General features: G+C 39.2%; 1 protein-coding gene across 4 annotated transcripts in view; it reads right to left on the reverse strand.

Annotated features, from left to right (window-relative positions):
* The window catches only part of cntn5 (contactin 5), a 179035-nt gene that overhangs the window by 128572 nt on the left and 24265 nt on the right, over positions 1-26198 (reverse strand). For all 4 annotated transcript variants that reach the window (XM_074640435.1, XM_074640434.1, XM_074640433.1 and 1 more), the window contains exon 3: positions 5590-5708. In XM_074640435.1, coding sequence (XP_074496536.1) covers positions 5590-5644 — 55 coding nt within the window. In that variant the 5' untranslated portion in view covers positions 5645-5708. The remainder of the gene's footprint in view (positions 1-5589; positions 5709-26198) is intronic.

Below are 26198 nucleotides of genomic sequence, written 5' to 3' on the forward strand. Positions count from 1 at the left end.
ACAACTCCTCCACTCCGCTCAAGCGAGCCAGAGACCGGAGTCGACTTCCTGTATCCTGCAACTCCGGTTCCGCCTCTTAAGGTGGGCTGTTAAGGTTGACCAGCTTTTCTCCTTAAAGTGACGAGCCGCTCAGATTTTAAATTTTTTAAATTTTCTTTTTAATTAATTATAAATATTTCGTTTAACTGTTTTAACCGATAGCGTTAATCGGTTAAAATGCTTAATGTCGGTTAACGGTTAAACAGTTAATTATGGGCGGCTGGTTAGCTCAGTCGGTAGAGCGAGCGCCCATGTATTGCCAAGGCTGTGTCCTAGCAGCGGTGGACCCGGGTTCGAATCCGGCCTGTGGTCCTTTCCGCATGTCATTCCTCTCTCTCTCTCCCCCTTTCCAACACTCTATCCACTGTTCTATCAATAAAATGCTTGAAAAATCTCTCCAAAAAAATAACTTTAAAAAAAAAAAACAGTTAATTATAAACATCCCTATTCCGTACTTCAGTTACAGCACTTCCAGAGTTATTTCAACCCGAACCACGATCTTTTCCTAAAGCTAACTAAGTAGTTTTTGTGATGTAACTTCCGTAGTTAAGTTACGCCATTCCCGGTGTTATTTAAACCCAAACCGCTATCTTTTCCTAAACCTAAATAGTTTTGATGGCTAAGCCCAACCAAGTCGATCTATTCCTAAACCTAACTAAGTAGTTTTACTTTTGACTGGACTGGAAATTGACACGTGCTTCACGTGTTGCTGGATATTCGTAGGATAACACACAAAAAATATGTTGTTGAAAGTCGAGCTGAGCGTCACAAAAAAAAGGTAAATTCATGTCTACACAAAAGAAATAGATCCAATTTTGTGACTATTTCACGAACTGTCGTGAGACTGTGTTGCCTATTTACACCGTCTTGAATGAAAAAGACCTTAAATCAAAGGATCAAACACCAATCAAAGGTATAACGTATTTGCCTTCAAAACAGTTCTTGAGAGAATAATTGCCTTTTGAAATGCCGATGAAAATCAGAAGACTTAGATGGAAATTAATTATTGCAATATGTACAATTTGCCCAACAGAATTAGTCCTATGAAAACTAATTGTTGTCTTAACCTGAGGCCAGCAATCATCAAGGTTACTGACTTAAAGGTCACATATTATACTCCATTTAAACTAGTTATTACAGGTCTCAGACACCTCCAAACCATGTCTCTGAAGTTTTTTTTTCAAAAAAACAATCAGATCATGCATTCCAGCATGTCTCTATAACCTCTGTTTCAGCCCATTTCCAAAAGTGCTGATTTCTGTGTCTGTAGCTCTGTAGGTCTCATATTATGCTCATTTCCAGGTTCATAGATGTATTTTAATGTTGCACTAGAACATGTTTACATGCTGCAATGTTCAAAAAACCCTTTATTCTTCTCATACTGCAGCCTGAGTCTGCCTGCCTCAGAGCCTAATTCAGCCTCTGTCTGAAAACCCCTGATTCACAGCCTGTCTCCTCCCACTCTGCTCTGATTGGTCAGCGTTTTCTGTCAATCAAACGTCCTCAACAACAGCGTCACCCTCCCCCTCCCTCCCGGAGAGTGGAGAGATAGCAGCTAGAATAAAGTTTATAAACCACTTTAAAGTTTATAAACCAGAAACTTCACCCAGCGCACGTTACCGGAGGAATCTGATCAGAAATCAGCGACACATGATCAACATCTGCGGTCCAGATTCCAGGTTTTCCTGACGGTTTCTCTCAGGTAAATAATGCTATTTATAGCTCTGTTAGTTAGCTCAGTGTTTACCTCATGCATCAACTCTGTAAACCGTAAACATACACTCTGTTTTACGTCTGTCTTTACAGATCCATCTGTGAGAAATGACCGACAGAATCATCCCAGAGGAGAGCAGACAGCTGAGAGCAGATGGCTCTGTTTACATGGAGATACAGAGCTAACCCGTTAGCATGTAGCTAACCCGTTAGCATGTAGCTACATGCTAACGGGTTAGCTACATGCTACCGCTATGACACGGTGTGTAAACACAGCGACCATCAGGGTGGAAAATAGAAGATGTGAAACAGTAGTCAGTTCATTATTTCTGCTAAAAGATAAATGTATGGAAGATCAGAGTAATGGTATATTATTTACAGTAGTAGCTGTCTCTGTGTTACCATGACTACAGACCACCGGAGCTTAGCTTACCATAGTTTACCAGAGCTGAAGACTTTCTCCTGTACCATGTTAACATAACTGCAGGTGAGATGATTACAAATGCTGTGAATAATTAATATTGTCATCTGTCAACTCAAATAAAGTTTGACTGTGAAACAGAAATGTGTTGTGTTGCTTACAAGTCACTATTTACTACCTGTACTCTGCTACATGCATGACATCAAATATATATAATATATAAATATCATCTGTTTAAACAGTGTAATTACATAAAGCCTTTGTGAAAGAACATGTTATATTTAGATGATGGGAGTACATGAAGCCTGTTCTGCTGGTTCTTGCAGACTAACAGTAGGAGCTACTTTGCTCAAGTTCGGTTGAGGAGGAGAGACAGTGACGCGCTGTGGGGCGGGTCAGCTACTGAAGGTTCTGCTCTGGTTCGACCAGGAAACCCTTATATGGCTAATTCTCAAATGACGTCAGAAGAAAAGAAAAGCTGCGCAGCGTTGTTTCGACACCCATTTCCGGACAAACGGAGCAGGAGAAAAAGAGAGAGGATGGTCTTTTATGATACTATGGTGACTTGTAGACACACTGGGGACAGATATTGATGTTTAAAAGACATGGAAAAGTGCATTTTGCATAATAGGTGACCTTTAAAGCGCAGCAGTGGGACAATGTTAGAGATACCAGAGAACTAGTGTTACAATGAATAACTTCTTCATACTGACTTTGCCCTTTAAAAGACTTTACAAGCTATAGTGGAGCCAAGGTGATAATCGCTATGACACACAACACAGCAGGCCATAAACCTGTGGCATACACAATGTCACCTTTCAAAACTCTTCCACGTTAGGTATAGGAAAGTAAGACCTTGTTAAAAAAGCAATATGTAGCACTGACAGCTTGCGTTTAAAATGGATAACAGCAGTCCAAATTCAAAACATTGGAGCCATGGCCCGTCCACTCCTCCGGTGCGACCGTAGTTTTCAGAATTTGAGGTCTTACTGCTTAGACATGACCGTGTTAGGCTCTGTCCAGCAGTAGTGGGAAGCACTTCACCAGCTGTGTGTCTCAAATACTCGCTGCCTTGATAACCCAGCTGCACACAGGGACCACAGAGAGATGTGTCGTGGCTTTTCAGGTCAGGTAGAATCTACTGTTAACGTTATCTCTGATGATCGAGTTCGATAGCTTGCTTCCTTGCATGCAGAAGGCTGTGTTTGCGTGCCAATTTGTTTCATATGTGGCAACGGGGTGTCGAAATGGTCGGTGGACTGGATCACACCGACCAAACCAAAGACAGACGTTCCGGTCCGGAATGTAAATTTCAAAGGAGAACCTCTTGTAGCATTGTTGTCGGCCATTTTAGGATTTAGTACAGTAAATATATTACATAATGGTCCTTTAACCTCTTTGTATTTGTAGTAATTGTTATGGCAATTTGCTTATCTAAACCATCATACCCCAACATACATAAAAAAAATCCTAAGTCTCTAAAAATGTCCACAATTTGTTCAGAATCTGACGGTCCCCAGAGACGAGGCTCAAAAGTTAAGAAACAGTCGTTTCAGTTTAATAGTATGGTTTAACGATCAGAAGAGTGAGGTCAGCGCTGTGTGTTTGACTCCCAGAAACGAAGCTCGGATAGAGCCACCGAGTGCACGAACCCTCCTCTGGTGGGTTGAAAGAACCATTAAAAGGTCAGAACCCATTAGACCGGCAAACACATGCTCTAGACTGACTAACGGACACACTTGATGTGGAGTGTGAAGTTGTGCTTCACCAGTAAAGATATTCTACCAGAAAACTCAGCTCAGTGGACGAAGCAGAGCCCTGCCATGTTGAGGTTTTGATTCCTACTGGGCCACTAAGGAACTAACGGAGGATACTTAATTATTATTAAGTAGGAAAGTATTTATCGAGTAGTATTTGTCAGGCTAATCCACACTATGATTCATGATGTCATACAAATAGTTAGGACTGTGAAACTACAGTAGTAATGTGCCCTAGTCACTGCTTTTTCTGAGAGCGCCTGCTCTTTACAGCCAGGCGGCAACCTCTGGTTCTGAAAAGTGAAGCCAATGCTGAAGTGCTTTAAACTTGAATTATTTTTAATAGCCAGCAGGGGGCAAAAAGAAGTCTGATTGTATAGAAGTCTATGAGAAAATGAGGCTACTTCTCACTTGATTTATTACCTCAGTAAACATTGTAAACATGAGTTTATGGTCTTAATCGCTAGTTTCAAGTCTTCTTCAATACAGCATGATGTCCATTTAGTAAATTATGGTCCCATTTAGAGTCAAATAGACCATAAAGCAGGGGAAGTTTTAGGGCGTGGCTACCTTGTGATTGACAGGTCGCTACCACAGCGTTGTCCGGTCTGGGAGTTCTCTGTGTTTTGCCTTAGAACTTTAATCCTTTCACAGTGTGTTTTTGTCATCTAAAAATCTGTTGTTGTACTTAGCTCTACCCTCTTGTGTCACTTCTGGTTCAAAGAAAAACAACATGGCGACGGCCAGAAACCAAGATGGCAACAGCCAAAATACCGAACTCAAGGCTTCAAAACTGCAGTCCACAAACCAATGGTTGACGTCACGGTGACTACATCCACTTCTTATATACAGTCTATGGGCCCTATCTTACACCCGGCACAAAGCGGCGCACAGCGCAACTATCATTGCTAGTTTCAGACCGACGCAGTTGTCATTTTCACGCCCAGCGCCCACATTGTGTAAGTAGCAAATGTACTTGCGCCCATGGGCATGCTGGCACTCAAGTACACAGTAACAATTAATGTTAAGGAAAACACAAAATTCAGGCGGCAGATGATAATTCAGAATATAATAGAATATAATGAAGTAGAAAACTAACAGGACTCTCTGATTGGTTTAATTCCTGCTACGCCCAAAAGACACCTATGATTAATTAAGAGACTAAATACAACCCCTTTGCCCCCTGCACCTTACATTGCGACCAGATTATGCGCTGCTTAACTAGCAAAAGTGGAGTTGGACACGCCCTAAATACACTTTAGACCATGTGCTATAGATCGCTTAAATAGAGCCCTACATCTACAGCCACAATAGGCCTTTACTGAAAAAGTATGGAACCCCCTCTCATATATCTGAGACTCAGAAGCATAGGAATGCTCAATGAGCCATGGCATCTTCACTTCTACTCAGATATAAATGTAAAATTCATCATTCCAAAGACGTGGATTCCTCCTCTCCAAGTGTGACAAGATACCTCTCACATCCATAAACGATGATCTTCCAGCTGTGTCACATTTACAATTGCCAGGTCATTACAGTAGATTTCTGTGTGTATGTGTGTGTACTGTACAATTTCTTCTAAGAACAGTGCTTGAGAAGATTATTCTGTACAACTAGTTCGTACTATCATCTCTAAACACTGCCTTTTGAATTTCTTACCTGAAAGGCCACTGATGACATACAGGAGGAGAAATGGTTTCCATGGTGACCCCATACTTGTTGAAGAGGGTCCCTTCTGCAAGAATGTTAGCAGGTCTGCTTCTTCATTAAAGCTGTGCCTACAAACAGAGAGAGAGAAAAAAAAACACCAATTGGTGGGAGGATATTCCTCTAGCACACTAGAGCTGTCAATCCAAATCACTGTGCTAATCTCACCAAATGAGATCTTTGCATTTTGGATCAATAAAGGCTGGGTCATAAAGGACACCCCCGCGACTCCACTATTTCATGTAAATAATGACCTCACTGTGCAAAACATGGAACAGCAGTTGTTGTTACCTCTGCAGTAATTGATGTGAAAAGAAAGTGCAGCTTGTGAGGTAAACAGCGCCTGTCTATTTCTAGTTATTTATAGAACATACTCGATGTGGTACAAAAGCATTATTACTATTCAAAACATAATTTCTAAATATTTCATATAGTTTGTTAATGCATGTTGTAGGTCCCTATCCCTCCATGGGTTCTCCATAAAACAATATGCTCAAATCATAACATGACAAACTGCAGCCCAACAGGCAACAACAGCTGTCAGTGTGTCAGTGTGCTGACTTGACTATGACTTGCCCCAAACTGCATGTGATTATCATAAAGTGGGCATGTCTGTAAAGGGGAGACTCGTGGGTACCCATAGAACCCATTTTCATTCACATATCTGGAGGTAGAGGTCAAGGGACCCCTTTGAAAATGTCCATGCCAGTTTTTCATCACCAACATTTAGCGTAAGTTTGGAGCGTTATTTAGCCTCCTTCGCTACAAGCTAGTATGAAATGGTTGGTACCAATGGATTCCTTAAATGCCTGCTACAACCTAAAAATTGCTCCGCCCGCAGCCGGAGAGAGCAGAGGAGACACCGGCACCCGGTCGGTAACGAGAAGACAACGTAAATCTCTGTAGAGCTCCGTCACTTCACAAGACACGGAAAACCTCTGTTGGTCTGGAGGAGCTGCAGCAGTTATTTCTGCACAAACGTCCCCTGTACATTCACTAGATATTCTCAGAGCTAAACTAACTCTTCTGCAGTGTGTAGTGAGCGCGCGTTCACGTCTAGAGGTGGAGCGAGCTGAGCTGTCTGAGTGAAGGTGAGCAGGCAGAGGAGGAGGGTACAGCGGCTACACGCGAACGCGCATATGCGAGCGCGCATGTGTGACGACCCGCTACATTTATGCGCGTACAAAGTTACAAATAGTCCCTTTAAAGGTCCCATATTATAAAAAAGTGAGATTTTCATGTTTCTTTATTATAAAGCAGGCTTAAGTCCTATATAAATACTGTGAAAGTATCGGAATGCTCAACCCACAGATAAATACACACAGCCGTATTCAGAAACTCTGCATTTGAAACAAGCTGTCTGGATTTCTGTCCATTTGTGATGTAACAAACATACAATATTTAGACCCTTCACAGTTTTAAACGTAAACATTTTAAATGTGTCCCAGTTTATTCCTGGATGCAGTGTATGTGAATGTCATCAGCTGACAGGAAGTACACATGGACCGAAGCCATTGCCTAGCAATGCAATTCTGTTGCAATTCCATCGCAGTTCCGTCGAAATGCGCCAAAACGGAGCGTTTAAGACAGAGAGTAAATACAGGCATATTCAGGCCGACAGTATGAGGAAAATAAAGTTGTTTTTTTAACATTACAGCATGTAGACATGTTCTATTAGAAACACAAAATACAAGTATGAACCTGAAAATGAGCACGATATGGGACCTTTAAAGAAATTAATGGCGTTAACACAAATTTGTGCTAACGTGTTATTAGCGCATCAACTTTGACAGCCCTAGTGTATATAAATACTGCACTGCAATTCATTCCAAACAAAATGCAAACAACAACCTACAGTTGAGGCATGATATTTTACTGCTACAAGCATCAATAGCACCTTTGTAAGTTCAGCATCAAACCCTGACCACAATAACAAACACTGATATTCAGGCAAAAATTCTATGTAAAACGCAGCATCTGGACTTATGGATGCAATTCTGTTTGTAAACAATGCTAATGGCATACACTGCTGATGTGTATAAAGAGAGTGAGATCTGCTGACCTCGTTATTCGCCTTCAGTGCCATTCATCTCTACACAAAGAGCAGTACCTCTCCATCTATCTGATATTTTCTCTACGTCAACATGTTTGAATGTATACTCTCTCTCTCTTATCCCACTAACAGGCTCTCTCATCTTCATTTAACTTGCCTGTCATTTAGATCATTAATGCAGTGGCACAGACAGCTCTGTGGGTTGAGAGAAGCATGTCCAGATCCAGCAGGAGTTGTCGTCTCACATTCATCATTTATGCCTCCTTGTCTTCGTCTCACCTCATTTGTCCCCTACCCTCCCAGAATGCACCAGCAGTAGAACTGGTGGGTTAAACAATTAGTGACTTAGGCTATCTGTTATTTAGAAAGAAAGAAAGAGGGATAAACAAACAATTATCCATTTCCCTTCCGTGTAATAAAAGCTGTTTGTGCTGTCTTTTTGCAGGTTTTTCCGCCACGTGTAATCTGCCACTCTTCTCTGTAAATTTAAGTCTTTTCTCTACGGGTGGAAATACTTTGACAAACTTTTTAGTTTTCACTGTCTTTGCTCACCGATGCAGAGAAATAAACAGCTGAAGATCTGCTGTCTAGACAGCTGTCTTCACAGGCTCGTGAAAACTGCTCTCCATTTTGGAGAAGGTTCTCACCCTCCTTCACCCCACTATGACCTTCCACTTGCACAAAGCAGCATAAAAATAAAACGTACCGTAGCTCTGTGATAGAACATGAGCAGATGCCTATTGCATACATTAAAACGCACGAGTCACCTCAGGAAAGGAAGTCTTCCTTGTCCCTTTCTTTTCAGCACTTTACTCTATTCTTGGCTGCACAGGTCAGCTTGTTGTCAAACAAACCCCTGGGTACGTGCTGGACTGAACAACTTCCACATCAGCCCTCAGTTGGAAACTGGAGTCAGAAGCACATCTCTTCCTACAGAAATCCACCAGCAGCTTCTCTGTTTGATCATCTCTGGCCTGGCAGGCCTGTAGGGTATTTTTACAGAATACAAGACAAAAGTTCTTCCAAGACCATGTTCTCGTTTGGAGTATTGTCATAAAAATTAACATTCTGCATGTTTGGTTTGGTGAGCCAAAACTATTCAGCCGCAGGTACTATAACACACACAGACATCACCTGAAAATCTGAATTTGTCTTTTTCAAGTGAGACTGCAATCCCCCCAAAAATGTAAGAAACAATTCCAAAAGGAAACATTTCAAGTGAGGAAAATTGTTGTGTACATATTTCAGCCATGTTGCAAAAGCTGACATGACAAAATGGATTGAGTTGCAGGTGCAGTTTTGACAGGTGCTTACAATAAGTCACAGACCTGCAAACTCTAGAGTGAGTCTAGAAAAGGTGGCAAGATACAGAAATCAGGTAGGGGGTATGTGAATTTTAGAGAATTTAATACGCAAATGAAGCCTTTGGGGGCATTTTGAGATTAGAATACAATGAGGAAAACATCTTATTTTGATAAACAAATAAGTAGGACTGTCAACTGCTTAAAATAGATTAATCACACATTTTTGTATCTGATCAAAATGTACCTTAAAGGGAAATTTGTCAAATGTATGTATATATTTATTACTGGAAATCAAGTAACAACACAAAACAATGACAAATATTGTCCAGAAACCCTCACAGGTACTGCATTTAGCATAAAAAATGTGCTCCAATCATAACATGGCAAACTGCAGCCGCCTAACAGGCAACAACAGCTGTCAGTGTGTCAGTGTCCTGACTTGACTATGACTTGCCCCAAACTGCATGTGATTATCATAAAGTGGGCATGTCTGTAAAGGGGAGACTCGTGGGTACCCATAGAACCCATTTCCATTCACATATCTGGAGGTCAGAGGTCAAGGGACACCCTTTAAAAATGGCCATGCAGTTTTTCCTCACCAAAAAATAGCGTAAGTTTGGAGCGTTATTTAGCCTCCTTCAAGACAAACTAGTATGACATGGTTGGTACCAATGGATTCCTTAGGTTTTGTAGTTTATATGATGTCAGTATCTAGCTTTAAAACTGAGCCCACTACAACCAAAAACTTCAAGTTGCGTTAATGCGTTAAAGAAATTAGTGGCGTCAAAACTAATTTGCGTTAATGCATTATCGCATTAACTTTGACAGCCCTACAAATAAGTTTAATAGCATAATTATACATATTATATTATTGGATTATAATTATTGATACATTATTCTGTTCATCACTTTATTGTTTCAGCTGGTAAATGTGGAGATGATTATTATTTATTTATAGATATTTTATATATTCCTTTACAAACTAGCTTGTTAGCTTTCCACCACTGGTAACTGAGTCGAGAAACTCCATGAAGTTAGTTAGTTAATGCTAGCTAGTTTAGCTAACATTAAATATCAGGAAGGTGGTTTTAAACTATCCGCAATGTTACTTATGTTGCATTGTTCCGCAAAGCAGTTTATTTGCATCCCACGGATAATCATTCTCCCTCGTAATTCACTTTAGCCTGAGCAAATACTGCACAATAGAAACAATGCACGTTAATGCTCTTCGGATTCACATGGATGACCTGGTTGACAATAAAAACGGTGAGTTTGCAGGTACGAAATCAATCCATCCAAAATAAGTAAAGGTGGACCTTTTGGAATACAAAAGCTAGTTGCATTGTTTTTTGTCTTTTCTTTCAGTTTGAAACAGCTAAATGTATGATGCTGCCGAGTGAGACGCTAGTACTGCAACAAGGACACAATCCCTCACCAGCTTCCCATCTGGAACACTGACAATTGAGTTTAGAAGTATAATTTTGTTTTGAGATTTTTTTAACATTTGATGATAAAATTCTCAGAAATTCAAGTGCCCAACACATCCTCATGTTACATTGTCCTACAGTATATACAGTACATCAACAATATTTGTCACGCACTGCCGATTAACAATGTGATCAGTTACACTGCTTAGCCGTCAGTCTGACAGCACAATGGATAGTTTGATGTTTTTTCCGACAAAAAGCGACACACAGAGCTGAAATGTTTCATGGCTCACACACAGGCAAGGTGCATGTCAATGGCTTATTTACGGTTTAGGAAGAAGGAGAAGAGGAAAGAATCAGCTTCAGATTCGTATTGGTATCATCATATACTCATTGTTATGGTATCAGTCTCGAAAAAGAAAAAGTGTTATCAAATAATCTCTCAAATTTAAAATTGCAAAGGTACAAAATACATTGTATTGCTTCTGCATATCAGTTGTAAAGTATAAGTCATGATTACAGTAAATGTACAGTAGATGCAAAATGTTTAGAGAAGATGCGTTATCTTGAAAATACTACTTCTTTAGTTACCTGTGACTTACAGTAAGTGAGGTTTGGGATGTGAATCTCTCTCGTCTACTGTCAGTATTTATCAGAGAGCACGGGTCCCTTGTGTGTATCGAATAAAGTTGGTCTGCACTCAGGCAACGTAAAGTTCACCCTCCTTGACTGCTCAGTGTCTCTCAGAACTCTGCCAGACATGTCCTTCGTGGTCTCAGCTTTCACTTTCCAGTCAACCATATATTTTATACGGGAGAAAGAAATGGTAGAATTGTTTTTGATTCACAAGAGACGCAAAGCATATAGAGCTTAGAGCATAATGGCATGAAAGAGTGGGCTCGATTAGGCAGCAACACCTGCCAACGAAACATGAAATAGATGACAAGCACAGCGTAAACATATCAAATACACAATCCACCAATTATACAGACTAAATTATTCTAATTCGAACATCCTTTAAATTATATTATGTGGCCACTGTTCTACACTTTTCACTAATGCACACAGGCTTAAACTACTGAAACTGGTCCAGGAGAGGAATCATATATCCAATTAATTTCATATCTGTTTCCCTGACAGCGGAATCTTCTCTGTTTTGGTCTTTCATGTAGTAGTCTTCAAAAACACTACACTCCATAGTACCCTGCAACTTTTCCTGGTGTGTGCTATATATGTTAGGGGGACTGTGGAGCTGGATTCTGCCACTGCCACACTTCTGTCCAGGCGATCTCAGCCCAGCCAGATGGTTATTAATGAGGTAGTGTGCAGGGTGCAACACGGTGCAACACGGTGCACTGACGCTTCTGAATGCGATGCATCTACTTAGTCTCATGCCCGTGTTTACAGAGGGCTTGTTACACATGAAACAAATGCAGACATTGGTTTGCCAGGCTAATGTGTGACAACCCAAGTAACAAACATCACATGATAACCACAGTAGCTGCATTCTCATTAGCCATTTTTAGCAGTGTTATTGTGTAATTTCAAGACAATGCAAGACAGCATTATGTGCCTCTGACAGCCTTGTAGAAATTGTATGAAAGAGCTGTTCACTACAGTGAGTCTGTACTATGTATTTTTACAAGTACTGTCGTAGTATATGTGAAAGGGGTGGGAAAATAAATTGATTCACCTATGTTTTGCTATTTAAAAAAAAAAAAAAAAAATTTAAAATATTTTTTTTAATGCCAGATTCGATATATTTGCTTCATTTGAGTCTATCCGGAAGTAAAAGGAAGTTACCGCTTGTATTGTTGTAGTCTGAGTAACAGCACGTAACATATCTGTTCCGTATCCGTCAACAAAAACAAACCGTAGTGAGTCGAAACGACAAAGCAGAAAACGGCGTGGATACGACCTGCATCCTCACATGTTAAATCCAGCGTGGTAAACACTACACATCCAGTAAAGGATGGAAACACTTTGGGTTTCACACATTACCAGGAAAAGCAGAGCTAGACATCACGGCTAAAGCTGCATGCTAACTCTGTCACGGACAGGAAACGTTATCGTATTGCGGTAACGTGCGGTCAAGCCAGCCGTCACACCCGATGGAGCTGACCATGGATATATAAGGAGAACCGAGCTGACGGGAGAGCTAGCGACGGACTTGGCGAAGTTAACAGAAGTATACACGTGTGGCTATGTCCGGTTTTTGAAATAAGGTGTTAACAAAGGGAACTGCATACAAAATACATTTATGGAAATAAGATTGTATTAACCAGAAGTATAAAACATTATATGTCCCTTTATAAATAAATACAAAGAAAATACCACTAATTTGTGAAGGACATGTCTTTATTCTTTGATTTTTGGGTTGCTGGGAAACATTTTTTTTTAATAATTCCTGACAATGACTGATATAATTGACTTCAGGACATCGCACCCTATTTTTCCCTAATAATGCAACACAATGTAACGTTACCTGTTAGCAGCAAGTGGGCAGCACAGGCCTGCTTGGTTAAGTAACGGAGCTACTAACGTTACCAGAGGTGCCATTCAGTTATTATTATGAGGCGTTCGAAGTCTGCTCAGGAAAAAGGACTACTGGGCGAAGGTAAATTACAGTATTATCATGATGTGCTCAAATATAATCTCGTAAAATTATGGTTTTCGCGAAAAACTTGAATAAATCCAGTTGTTTGAAGGAGATTTTTTCACATCAATATAAAATAAATATTAGAGAGGGAAGTATGACCTGTTTAACTTCCTAACAACTTTCCAAGATTTTTTTTAATCAAAGCAAATATTCAAATATTCATAATCATTTGAATTGTGTGTTTTTATGTAAATAACCACTATAGATGACAATAACAAAGTACAGTACAGTACTGTGTACACTACACTCCCTCCATGGTGTAATTCGAACAATGTAATTTACCATGTATATAATGTGTTTTTGTCTAAAATATATCAAACATTGAATGACGTCAGCTCTAAAATGTTATTCCTTCACTTAGCCCATGGATTTCAAAAGTGGCAGATAACATTTCTGAGTGGCTGCCAAAAACAATACTTGCCTGCCACAGTAGCAGGCAGTTAAAAAAGGTAATTCCAGACCCTGCTAGTAGGTATGTACATTCCAAGCAAAAATACTATTCGATAATCACTGGGAATTAGTCGATTATTCCGTCGTCCGCCCTAATATGTACCATGTTTGCCAGCACCAACATTTTGTGTATTATTGGGGGAAATTCACCAACTTGTTACGGATTATTCAACAACTAGCCTGTTTCTCTAGATGCCATTGATCTAACCTTTTTGTTTTTCACCAAAGGTATTAGAGCAAACAAAGGTTGAGTTATAAAGACAAGCGGAGGCCAGGACGACAAATGTCATACCCAGATATACACAGATCCCGATTGTAATTATTGTCTTCACACCCTCTCATCTCACCTTGTCACCAATTCCAATTAGATGCATCTTGTGCATCAAGGAAGGTAAGTCTATCTAAGGATGAGACCAGACATTTAATCAGTGCCATTGTAGTAGAGTACAGCACTTGTTACTGACAAGTAACACACACACACACACACACACACACACACACACACACCAACATACTGTGTTAAATTACAGCAAATACAAGTAGACAAAACCTATCAAAACAAACTGTCTTTGTCATGTGTGAAATTTGCTTTTTTTTGTATTGTTGATTTTTAACAATACATTTTTACAACAATACATTTTTATCTTATTATTTTTTGTATAGTATGAATGGAACTTTGTGTATTTAAATGAGATACATCAAGTAATAACATGATAAAACAATGGGTAACATGATGTTAGCTTTTGGTTCTTTTTCCGATTACTAAATGCAAGCGCTTACACCCACCATGTAATTTGTGCTAATGACAATAATAAGTGGTAGAGATAGTAGTGATTACAGTAGTGGTAGGGATAGTAATAGGATAGTTCTAGCAGCATCTCTAATGGTGCCAATAGCAGCAGAACAAGTACTTAGCAGCAGCAAACATCTGCTTTCTCCTCAGAATATAATCATTCTAAAAATATGTGCAAGAGGCAGTGAGTGAATGGCTCTTCACTGCTGTCTATGATACTCATCTCTGCTGCGCTTGCTCATTGATTTGTGGATATTGTGACATGAACACTTGAAGACATGCGTGTGTATTACAGACATTTTGTCCTTATTAGCATTTGCTCTACTAATAGGAATATGAGACTTACATTTTGTGTCGATCTAATACATTGTAGTGCCGTACATATTTTTATTTGTATAGCTAATTAGTTATACAACTTCCTAAAATGAGATAAATTTGCCTTTATTCTGGGTGGAGACAGATCTGGAACAAACCAGACAAGAAAGCACCACATGCCAGTGGAGCAGAGTTCATTTGAAGAGCCAATTTACCTGTTTCTAAAGCTTCATTTTAAAGTGACACTTGGTCCTGGACAATACCTCCACACACACATTCTTTCATCTGTAAGTGTTAGGGCAATTGTACATGTCATCATGTACAAACAAAAGCTGGAGTGGATTTTCCCTTTAAATTACTCTGCCAACTCCAGACCGGAGTAGATTTGTGTAACTTTTCCTCCATGGTTCTATAGTGTGAACAAAAGCAGCAACATTTGAAGGTAGAGCACACAAGGCATATGGCAGTCTTTGTTACGTAGCAACTGCTTCCTGATAGGGATCTCGATGTGATGTGAAAAATATATACAAGAATTTCTAAATGGGGATCAGTCACACTTAAGTTATTATGACAGTTAATTATTTAGTTTTTGTATAATTAGAAGTAATTCATAAAATATTTGTATTGTTATTGTATTGTAAAAAGCCTTGGAACTGGTTTGACCTTGAATCAACATTAAAAAACAAGCACAATGTTTTAACATAAATCCTAAGTCGAAATAACTTTCAGTAGCAGTAATGCTGCACAACTTAATCATCTGTTTTACATGTCCTATCTACCCAAGTATTTCTCAGAAAAAAAAAAGAAGAAGGATTTGCATTAGAGCTTCACAATTAATCAATAAAGCAATAAGGTATATGCAAGTTTCAAATCACACCAGGCGCAATCTTTGTTAAAGGCAAAATGTGTGTCAAAATACCATTTTAGATGAAATATTGTGGTGCTGCAGAGATGTCCTGGCCTACACATCATATTCTACAGACTTAAGTAAACACCTTTGTTTCACTCACACCATGGTAATCGTAATGTTTCTCAATGAAAATGACAATAATGATGTTAAAATGATCATTCCCTCTAATATCGGAAATCATATCTCAATTGCAATATCAGTCAAAATAATCGCAATTAGAATTTTTTTCAAAATCGTTCAGCCCTAATTTGCGATTAGGGATGCAATTAGTGACCCTAGTCGATTAAACGTTGCTGCCCTCCCTGGTCGGTACCAGAAATATTAGTCGGTTAAACATATTATTATTTTATTAATATACACATTTAAATTACATATTCATATGCTGTCTCAGCTATTGCTGTGGAGAGCCATCGCTCCTCCGCTCTGAACTCATCAGCCGCTCCTGACTCACTTTCATGACACTGCGTTCTCCCAGCCCTGCCTGCCGCCACCTGCCGGCTAGCCGCCTAGCACATATGCTAAATACAGACTAAAGCTAGACTAAATCCAGACTAAATCCACGAAGCAGGCTAACACCAGCTAGCTCAAAGAATCAAACTTGCAGGCTAAAATACTAATGTAGAAGTGATGCAAAACCAAAAGTCTTTTTAGACCACAGTTGGTCTAAAGCCTGGAGCACACAGCGCGCTTCATGCTCGCGTGACGGCAACGTCGCGTGTTGTTTTTTATTTCGGCGTCCATGTTAACAGGTTAGAGTGGACACACTGCCCGCATGAGACGCACGTCAGACGCACGTCAGACGCGCGTCTATTTTATAGAATAGAAGGCTCGCCTATTTTACACGCGAGCCGCTTACCTCTCGGCTGCGTCTCCCAGCAGCAACAGACAGTGAAGGTGATCTATTGACAGTATATGAACATCATACCAGCAAGATTACTAGTTTCCATGTCTAGACATCTGTAGAATATGTCACTGACCATCAGTATTTTACACCTCCTATCTAGATTTCAAAATAAAAGGCCTCTAGCGTTTTTAGTGCACAGAATCATTCATTCATTAACACAATGCTTTTATTCTGAAATACTCTAAATAAAGCAGTTGTCTGCTTGCAGGTTTCCATCAAGTTAATATAGTACAGGCTTTTAATTTTGTAAACACTGTAGTAGTCATAGCAGAAACCCTACATATGCTATAAATATAATAGACTGGGTTAATAGGTTATAAGAACATCAGGTGATGGGCAGTATTTTCCCGATGCGCTCTCTCTCTCTCTCTCTCTCTCTCTCTCTCTCTCTCAAGAAACACCACGTAACTTTATTGTTCTTTCTTTTAGAGGTGTTATTTAATTTTTTAAAAGATATTTAATAAGAATTTTCGTTTTCTAAAGGTTAACAAATAACGAAACTGTTTATTTTGCTTTGTTTTATAATAATAAAAAAAACCCACTTTACTTATATTTATCATTCTGAAATGCTTCAGGTGTTTTTCTCCATCAAGGCGCAGTTCAGCAACAAGGTGGTGAAAAGCTCCAAGTTGCCTGAGATGTCGGAACATCAGCATTTATAATGTAAATTGCTGTCCCGCCCCAGATGTAAATTAAGTCGTTTTCGATAAAAGCCGCAACCTGGAATGCTGTAGAACAGGAACCCGAAACCCCCTGGAAATGTTGTTTAAAACTGTGCCAGTCAAAGTGAAGAGGGATTGCTGTAGGCTCTCTCTTACTACTAATGTATTTATTTATTTTTTTGTATTAATATATAGCCCACAGAAATCCCTCTTCACTGTCAATGAAGAGGGATTTATATATATATATATATATATATATATATATATATATATATATATAGCCCATAGAAATCCCTCCTCACTGTCAGTGAAGAGGGATTTATATATATATAAATCCCTCTTTACTGACAGAAAAGAGGGATTTATATGGGCTATATATTAATATTTATGTATGAATTTATTTGCTTGTTTTTAATAATATTTACAAATTACCACACAGTTCTTACCCTTTTTTGTCTTAAATAAATATAAATCACATTTATTATGAAGTTAAATGGCCATTAAAAGGCAAACTCTATGTAGAAAGAAAGGGCTCTCAGCAACAGCAAAAACACAGCTGACAGGTAGCTCCGAGACGCTCCCGAGACGTGGGTAACTCGCGTCTAGTGTGAACACCCTAGGTGGGCATGACGCGGCCACGACGTGACGCTGCCGTCAGGCGAGCCTGAAGCGCGCTGTGCGGCCCAGGCGTAAGCTGGCGCTTCATCAAAAATTAACGTTATGGCACACACCGGTGTGGACACAGAGGACTTGATTTCAGTTGTTGAAAAATGTTTTGATTACGATTTCAAATGTCTCTTATAATATACGCAATATTTTTCAGACAATGTTTAACCTTATAGATTATATTCTGCTCAATTTGGACTGTTTTCTTATGGTACATGTCCACAGCCGCCATCCTTTCCACGCTTCCCATTCATTGTCTATGTAAGCAGCCGTGCAATGCATTCTGGAAGCGTGACGGAGTGTCACGTTGGCCGCTCATCATTTGCATAAAGTTGAGGTCTAGGCAATTTTATGCAAATCACATGCGTCTGACGTGACTCGCCGACTCTGGAAACTCCCCAGCAACTTTTAAACTAACCGTTGTTGATCCAAAATAAAGACAGATTCAGCAACTGCACGGCTTATTTCTTGGATAAAATGTTTTCAGAAACACATTTTGGTGAACTATTTTCGTAATCTGTCTAGTGGCAGCCCATCAAGCGTCCAATGATGGGAAGCGAGGGGATCCCTTGTGATAAAAAAAAGCCCCTGTGGACATGTACCATGAATGTTTTCTTACTTTCAGACTAGTCCACTAGTCCAAGTTAAAACTTCCCTTTAAACATCAAGAACATCCCTAATTTGTAAATTGTAGCTGAAAAAGACAGCAAGCATTGCTCAGAGATAATGTGTATTTCAGCCTATACAAGCTACTAAGCTCTTTAGGATGAGTCTCGTTACACAGACTGGAGGTTTTAATCCGAGTGCAAGGGGATGAAGTTAAAACATGATAATACGGGGATTACTCTCACCAGTTTCTCTCCTTTGACCAAAACAAGCCCTTTGTTAAATGGACATATTTTCTAGATTAGCCTTTAGCTAAACCATGTTAAAGCCATGGCCAACTCTTAAAAACAACTAATAGCAGGGACCAGGTGCAGGAGGGGATCATGGTAAATGCTTTTGATTGGAATTTCTCCATTTTCAGTCCCTGGACCAGCAACTTAAATTGAGCTCTTCCCTCCCTCGGCAAATACCAAATGGAACTACACAGTTGCCTGCAGTAAAGCGACAACATCTGTACCCGATTAAAAAAGGGTTAAAAATAGAATTAAAGCTATAGTATGCAACTTTATGCTTTGAGGCAGGTTGTGTATCATTTGTCCCGCCATCGGCCCCCTCAGTTGGTCATATTCCCACTCCTTCACTTGTCACTCATCTTGATGAACTGTCTGCTTATAAAAGGCATGTATAGCCTGGGGGTGAGATAAACAGCATATATAAAGCCATCAAAGGTGTCGTAGAAGCAGGTGGTGAATGCAGCCAATCTGCGAGCAATGTCAATGTTCGTATTGTTTTCCAATGGGTCCTGTCTGCTTTACATTGTTCCCTATAAGCTGTGGCCAATAGGCCAGAAAATGAAATGCAAGTAAAATCATTGAAAAGCCAATTTCAGGCAAACAGTGGGAGGTGAAATTAATGTGTTGCATAATTTAGTTGTTGAAAAAGCTTACATATTGTAACCTTATAGTATTTAATAGATTCACAGATTTTTGTTTTTTCCATCATATCAACATTCAGCATATGTCTGACTGGGGTCCAGCTAATCAATTAAATAACCAACAATCTCCACGTCAACTATTCATTATTTTTTCTTCACACCCAAAGCATTCCAACATCACCGCCTGCAGCTATTAAAATATATTATGCCACTCAAAACTGCATTTGGACTAGAAAGACCAGAGGGGATCCTGCATTAATGCAGAAACCTCTACTAATAGCATGCACTTAATTCTGAAAGCAAAATCTGAAGAGAATTTACTGCAACCACCTTGTACAGTAAACTAAGTATTGTGACCGGAATGACTCATTAAACATTTAATGTCATGTTTACATGTTGCTATTGTTAGAAATATTTGTTTGTGTGAGTGAGGAATAAAAGAAACTGCTTCTTTTTAGAGAAGAGAGGAAAAGTGGAAACCAGATGATGGTTAAGTAGCAATTTACTGTAAACATGTCCAGTAAAATGAGAATATAGAAAGATCTGTTGGTTGATATGTTCTCTGCCAAATATTGTTCGTCTTTTCAATAAGTAGTCAAGTAGCACTCCTAAAGAAGCATGTGGACTAATAACAATAAATGCTGAATTTCTGAATATAAACATCTTTAAAGAGCATTTACTGGTTTTCAAAGTGTTTTAGACAAAATTGAAAAAAGAAAATACTAATTTATAGCTAAAGTGGTTAGTGGTCTATTTTCCACTGAGGTAACTGAGCACAAGGACAAACTGTAGAAGTTCAGGTTTTAGCAAAATAGTTTATTATATTGAATGCAAAGTTTCAGATGGTGAAAACTTGAAATCATCAAAGCAAGTTGTCACTTGTCAACAAGTGTAACGTGAACCAAATACATTCACTTATTTCCCTGCTTCCTCTGATATGGCTCTGCTAAGCATAATGCCTAGCCTGTGGATGTCTGCATCTATCCCACACATACACAACTAGAAAATCTCTATTTTGTGTGGGGAAACCCAGAGGATGCAACATGCACTTGTATTTGAAACAGAAAACTAAGCCGAAACAGGTCTATAGGTAAAAGGTCTACTCCATTAACACACCAAACACCTTGGGGACACAATACCAGCTTCCAGACTAACTATACATAAAAAATGGCCATTAAAGGGCATATACAGTATCATACTCATTTTCAGGTTCATACTATATTTTCGGTTTCTACTAGAACATGATTACATGCTTTAATGTTCAAAAAACACATTATTTTTCTCATCCAGTCTGTCTGAATATACCTGTATTCACCCTCTGTCTGAAACACTCCGTTTTAGCGCCTGTCTCTTTAAGCACTGAACAGGTGAGCTTTTTATATGTCATTGATTCTGCGGTCTGTGCTGCTTTAATATGGAACGGTAAGCTATTCCACAGATTAGGGACGGCCACCGCAAAGGCTTGATCGCCCCTGTTTTTGAGTCTAGTTCTGGGGACATCCAGGAGCATCTGATTGGTCGACCTCAGTGCTCTAACTGGAGGATGAATGTGCAATAGTTCTGCTAGATAGATGTGGATAGATGTCCCCTTTAATACATCTCTTCTATCTCCAACAAGACAATTGCAAATAGAGCGCTCCAGGGATGACGTATTTGTGAAGACCAACCAGGAAGTTAGCATCACCCTGGGTTCCCTCGACAAAAAAAACTAATAGGATTTTCCCATTGGTTTTAAGATTATTGCAGAAAATAAGCTCTGTGGCAAACACACGTTGATGATACTTACACGTTTTTTTCAGCAAGATAATCTCCACAAATGATTACCACTTTTATGATCTTTGAATTGTAAATGCAATTGCCAGAAGTAAAAAGCTAACGTTAGGCTATAAACAAACTACACCACGGTCACATGAGCATACACAACGAGGCCGTAAAGGAGGACGAGTCGGCGTGATGGCGTAGCCACTTGTTAACAACCGCCTTCTTTAAGACACATAAAGGCTTCAAAATTCACAAGTGGGATATTTTCTGATGTATTTCATGTTGTGGAACAAAACATTAAAATCTCTTCAGCTTGTGTGAACCACAGACCCTATTTCAGGCTTCTAACTAAAAACCCATTGACTTCCAGACAAGGGAACCGAAGTGTTAAAATGCTAACTCATTTCCGGATTTTAGGACTCATTCCTGTAGCACTCTGTGTATTGTGAACAAACATATTGTATACTTTATATATATGTAAACTTTACTATTGCTAATTATTAAGCTAAATAAACTGATTAGTCTGTCCTTGAAAAGCAGAGTCAAACTGTAGTGATGATGTCATCTACGGACACATCCTGGAGCTGCTTCACAGACAGTGAATAATGACACAACTCCTGGGACACGATGACAGCACCCATGGTGATCTGACTGGGACACGGGGACATTTTCTGAATCACAGCTGAAAGCCCCTACATTCAAATAAAACTCATTTGGATGCAATATTTAAAAAACGAAGAATCCTCTGAGGCCACAGCGGCACTCATTAACTCAGTCTCACTGGATCAGCTCCAAAAAGGTCACCTGATGACATCACGATTCAAGTCTTGATGCTCAGCTTTACAGCTTAGGGGGGGCACTGTGTTTGTAGATACGGAATTTGCTGTTCAAAATATTCTGAATAGCATAATGCAAGTTCTGTTTCGAGTGGAATTTCTCTTTAAAGAATGTTTTTAGTAACATAGATAGACTTTTACAAGTATCTTTTTATAGGTTGTATCAAATAGCTACTTTTCAACAATCATTTACACCCTATTCATTCTCAGTTACAGTCTGACATTGATGAGACAGATATAACACGATCCTGCATTTGGTCTAACAAGAGCACCATGAATGTTCCTGATCAGTGGCTTATTGTCTCTGATGAGCTTTACAGGCATATGAATGGAACAATAGTGGCTATCAGCATTCCCAGGAGGGATGACATCTTCCCATTTGAAGCCTTTGACTTATTCAGAGCAATTCTCCATTGAATGTGAAGACACACCGTACCCCTTATAACAATATTCAGTCCAACTCCAGGGATGATGTCTATTAAAACAGGGTCATTGATGGTTATCCAAATGGGTAATGAAAATCTAATTGGGGTAAACACTTTGTTAATTATTTGGTCCTTAAGAAATACGCAATGTAATAACCATCAGTGCTGTGTCCTCAAGCCTCAGTGAGCCGCTTTCAATTGGTGTACTCATGTATCTGCTCACTACTTCTTTTTGATGCTTAACCGTCCATTCAGCTGGAAAGGATGTCTCGAAGTTTGTGTCAAATCATGCCCCAAAACCTGGTAAATTGGCGTGAAAGTGTAAACTGCGACTTGTTTGTAACAGAGACAATTAAGGCTACTTTTTGGTAGCCTTGCGATAAGTCATCACAACAAGAAAACCACAAAACGTCAGCCCTGAAAAATGTTTCTCCTACACCCTCAGACTATTTAGTGTGTATTAGTGCAGATCCACCGGCGTCTCCCACACAGAGACAGAAGAGACAACTGTTGCCCACGCTTCACTGGCACACATTCACAGAGAATGGCTAGTGTAGATAAAAAAATAAAATGTGACTGTCACACAAAACAGGTGGAATTCCTGGAGATGAGTGCGTGTTTTCTAACTCTGGCCTCGTACCTGACATTCAGCTGACTGCTACGGTTGAGGCAAACGATGTGTGAATGTTCAGAAACAGTTTCCTATTCATTATTTGAACAGTTTGTGCGTTTGTGTCTCCTTCGTCACAAGCGACATCCCAGAAACTACTGACCCGATTTTGACAAAACTTGCCTGAGTGATGTGTCTTATTCTTAAGAAACCGGCATTTCACAAAATTACAATGATTTGCTTAAGGGGCCCCACAGCGTCATATCTCCCGTCTTGTTTGACATGCCATCGGGATAGTTTGTAGAGATGCAAATCATCACGAGAAATGTTTCCATACCGACACAACCGAGTGTGTTTTTTCCATATTTTAGAAGCAAAGTGGATGTTGCCGGTTGACAGCATTTTCAGTTTGTTCGTTTTTTGGTCAACAAAGCAGCTCCCTGTTGTATTTTGGAGATACATCACAGATTCAAGTCTTGATAATTAGGCCAGGATCTGAAATTAAATTTTTTCACTTCCTGTGAAAAACATATGCATGGTAAATTACAGTGTTCGAATTACACCGTCGCTTCCGGGGGAGCCCTGCGTGCTATTGCATCATTGTGCATGCGTAACAGTCAGAAAGCATCGATACAGAGGAATCGATAGTCATGGTCTCACAGAGGCACGACATGCCACGGAATCGAACAACTAGGAACCGGTTCTCAACGGGAACAGATTCACTATTCCCATCTCTAGTGTTTTCCCTGTCTGCCAAAGTGGCATGACGATTTTATCAGCCACTGCCGACAATTTACCCACATTTGGCGAGTGGTCAGTGCTAATTTCAGACCCTGATTTGAACTCACAATTTATCCATTGTGCCATTCGAGCAGAGATCTAAGTGAATTCATGACATACCAGACATGTAACTTATTAAAAATGGATAATTAAACTCCCATGATCACTGATGACACCCTCCTGCTACCTTCAATAGATTTTTAAAATAAGGCTATAATTAATACACTGTGATAAAGCGGTGTAGACAAAGGCGTTCTGTACAGTGGGTCTCCGGACGCACAATTATCTCTTCTGTACGTTTTCTTCATCCTTTCTACCGTGTAGTATAGCTGTCTCAAGTCTCTTGCTACCACTTTTCACCCCTCAATGGTTTTAATTGTCCTGATGACCTCAATCAAAAGGCAATTACCAAAGAGAAGAGCAGCGCAGGCAATTATTGTGTTCAACACGAGACAGAGCACACCTGAATGGAGCCAGCACCTTTCACAGTGGTAAAATTACATGTGCAGCCGGTGATGGCTGTCGTGATGAAGAAGCGAGCATGAAGTATGTGCCTGAAATGCTTATGTGTCCTTAGAGAAGACGGAATATGAGAAGATACTGACACTTCAAAGCCCAATGAGCAAGGTGCTGCCGTTTGAAGTGGCACACATACATGAAGTTATGTGGAAGAATTCAGGGCAAACCCAGATGAGTGGGAAAATAGGTTAAGAGGGACTGCAAGCACACAGACATTTCTACTCTCCTATTAAGTAAGTGAAACTAATTTTCTCAGAATTTGGAAATCCTCTGGACATTACCTTGCAGTCCACCGATTATTGATTGTGCCGATTGTCATTGCAGTCAAAATGGGGCATATTCCATAAACCTAAATCATCATGAAATGCATTGTCTGGGGTTGTTAAAATCCATCATTGTTTCAAGAATCGATGCAGGGATGCACACTGAGGCTGGAGAAATGGCATTGTTACATGTCATTTCCTGGACTGTAAGCCACATAAGTGCTCATCATCCGTGCAGCTGTTGGGGATTATGGGAAGGGAACAGTTATTTTGTGTATTTATGAAGAGATAGAGAAGAGAAGTCCATGTCACAAACAAAAACAAAAAAAATTGGTAACACTTTCCATGACGCCCATCTCTATAATGCATTATAAACATACTTATAATGCCATATAATCTGCTTCTAGCATTGTATGATTTTAGTTATTAGCATTCAGACATATTCATAACGCTTTAAAACAATAATCATAAACTATAAAGTATGTATAATGACTTATAAGGTCAAGTATCATATTTGCTGGACTGACATTTCTTTTGCAAGGATCGTAGTGTATTATAATTCCCATAGTTGTAATACATACACAATTCTTTTTGTAATGCATTATAATCACTGTTATTATGCATTATAATGTGACTATAAGTGGTCATTGTTGCTTTAAGAAAAGTGAAAAATATATCATTAAATCTATGCAATAACAAGGCACAAAACATTGTAAAATGAATTTGCATAAAACAATGAGCAGTAACTTATAATCACATTAGATTGCATTATTGTATTGTATTTATTATTATATTGTAATGCATTATAAGTGATTATAATGCATTACAAAAATACTGTAATCTATTCTAACTATAGGAATTATAATACACTATGATCCTTGCAAAAAAAAGACAGTGAGTGACCTGTAATTATGAAATAGTGTGATACTTGACCTTATAAGTCATTTTAAAATGCTTTATAATGTGTTATGATTATTGATATAAAGCATTATGCATATGTAGTATGACTTATAACTATAATCATACAGTGCTATAAGCAGATTATAACGTATTATAAGCATGTTTATAATGCAATAGAAAATGTTACCAAAAAGTCAAATATTTTTGGAAATGCTGGATAATATTTAAAACTGTGCAGAGTTGAATTTAGCACAATATCATGCCATGATATAATATCAAAATGCATCGAAATATAACATTGTCCTAAATTAAACAGCTGAACAACAAAATCAAGCAACAATTGCATTCCTGCTGAGTTAGACACATTTTAAGATGTCACTAGTAATGTCTTGTCATCATTCACACAGTCATCTCTTCTATCTAGTGTTTTGAGACAACTAAAACTATTTGTAACTTGCCAAATATATAAAATCATAAAAAAAAAACTTTCAGCGCTTTTCTGCTCACCCCTCTTCCAAACAATGTACTACTACTATTATTTTCCCTGAAATAAGTAGGATGTCAAGTCATTTTAACGTTGGATTCACTGCAGAGGCCACCGAGGGAATTACACAGACCTGAGGTAGAGATGGTTGTCAGGGGAGCACACGCCATCATGAAGCCTGTTAAAGGTTGAAAAGTGGCATACAAATGATGTATCTAGCTATTTCACCATGGCTCATAAATCCAAGTGTTGTCTTCAAAATATAGGGAATGGTAAGCAGGTGAACCTTTCTGTTTTATG

The sequence above is a fragment of the Sebastes fasciatus genome, chromosome 7, assembly GCF_043250625.1.
Source record: "Sebastes fasciatus isolate fSebFas1 chromosome 7, fSebFas1.pri, whole genome shotgun sequence".
NCBI lineage: Eukaryota > Metazoa > Chordata > Actinopteri > Perciformes > Sebastidae > Sebastes > Sebastes fasciatus.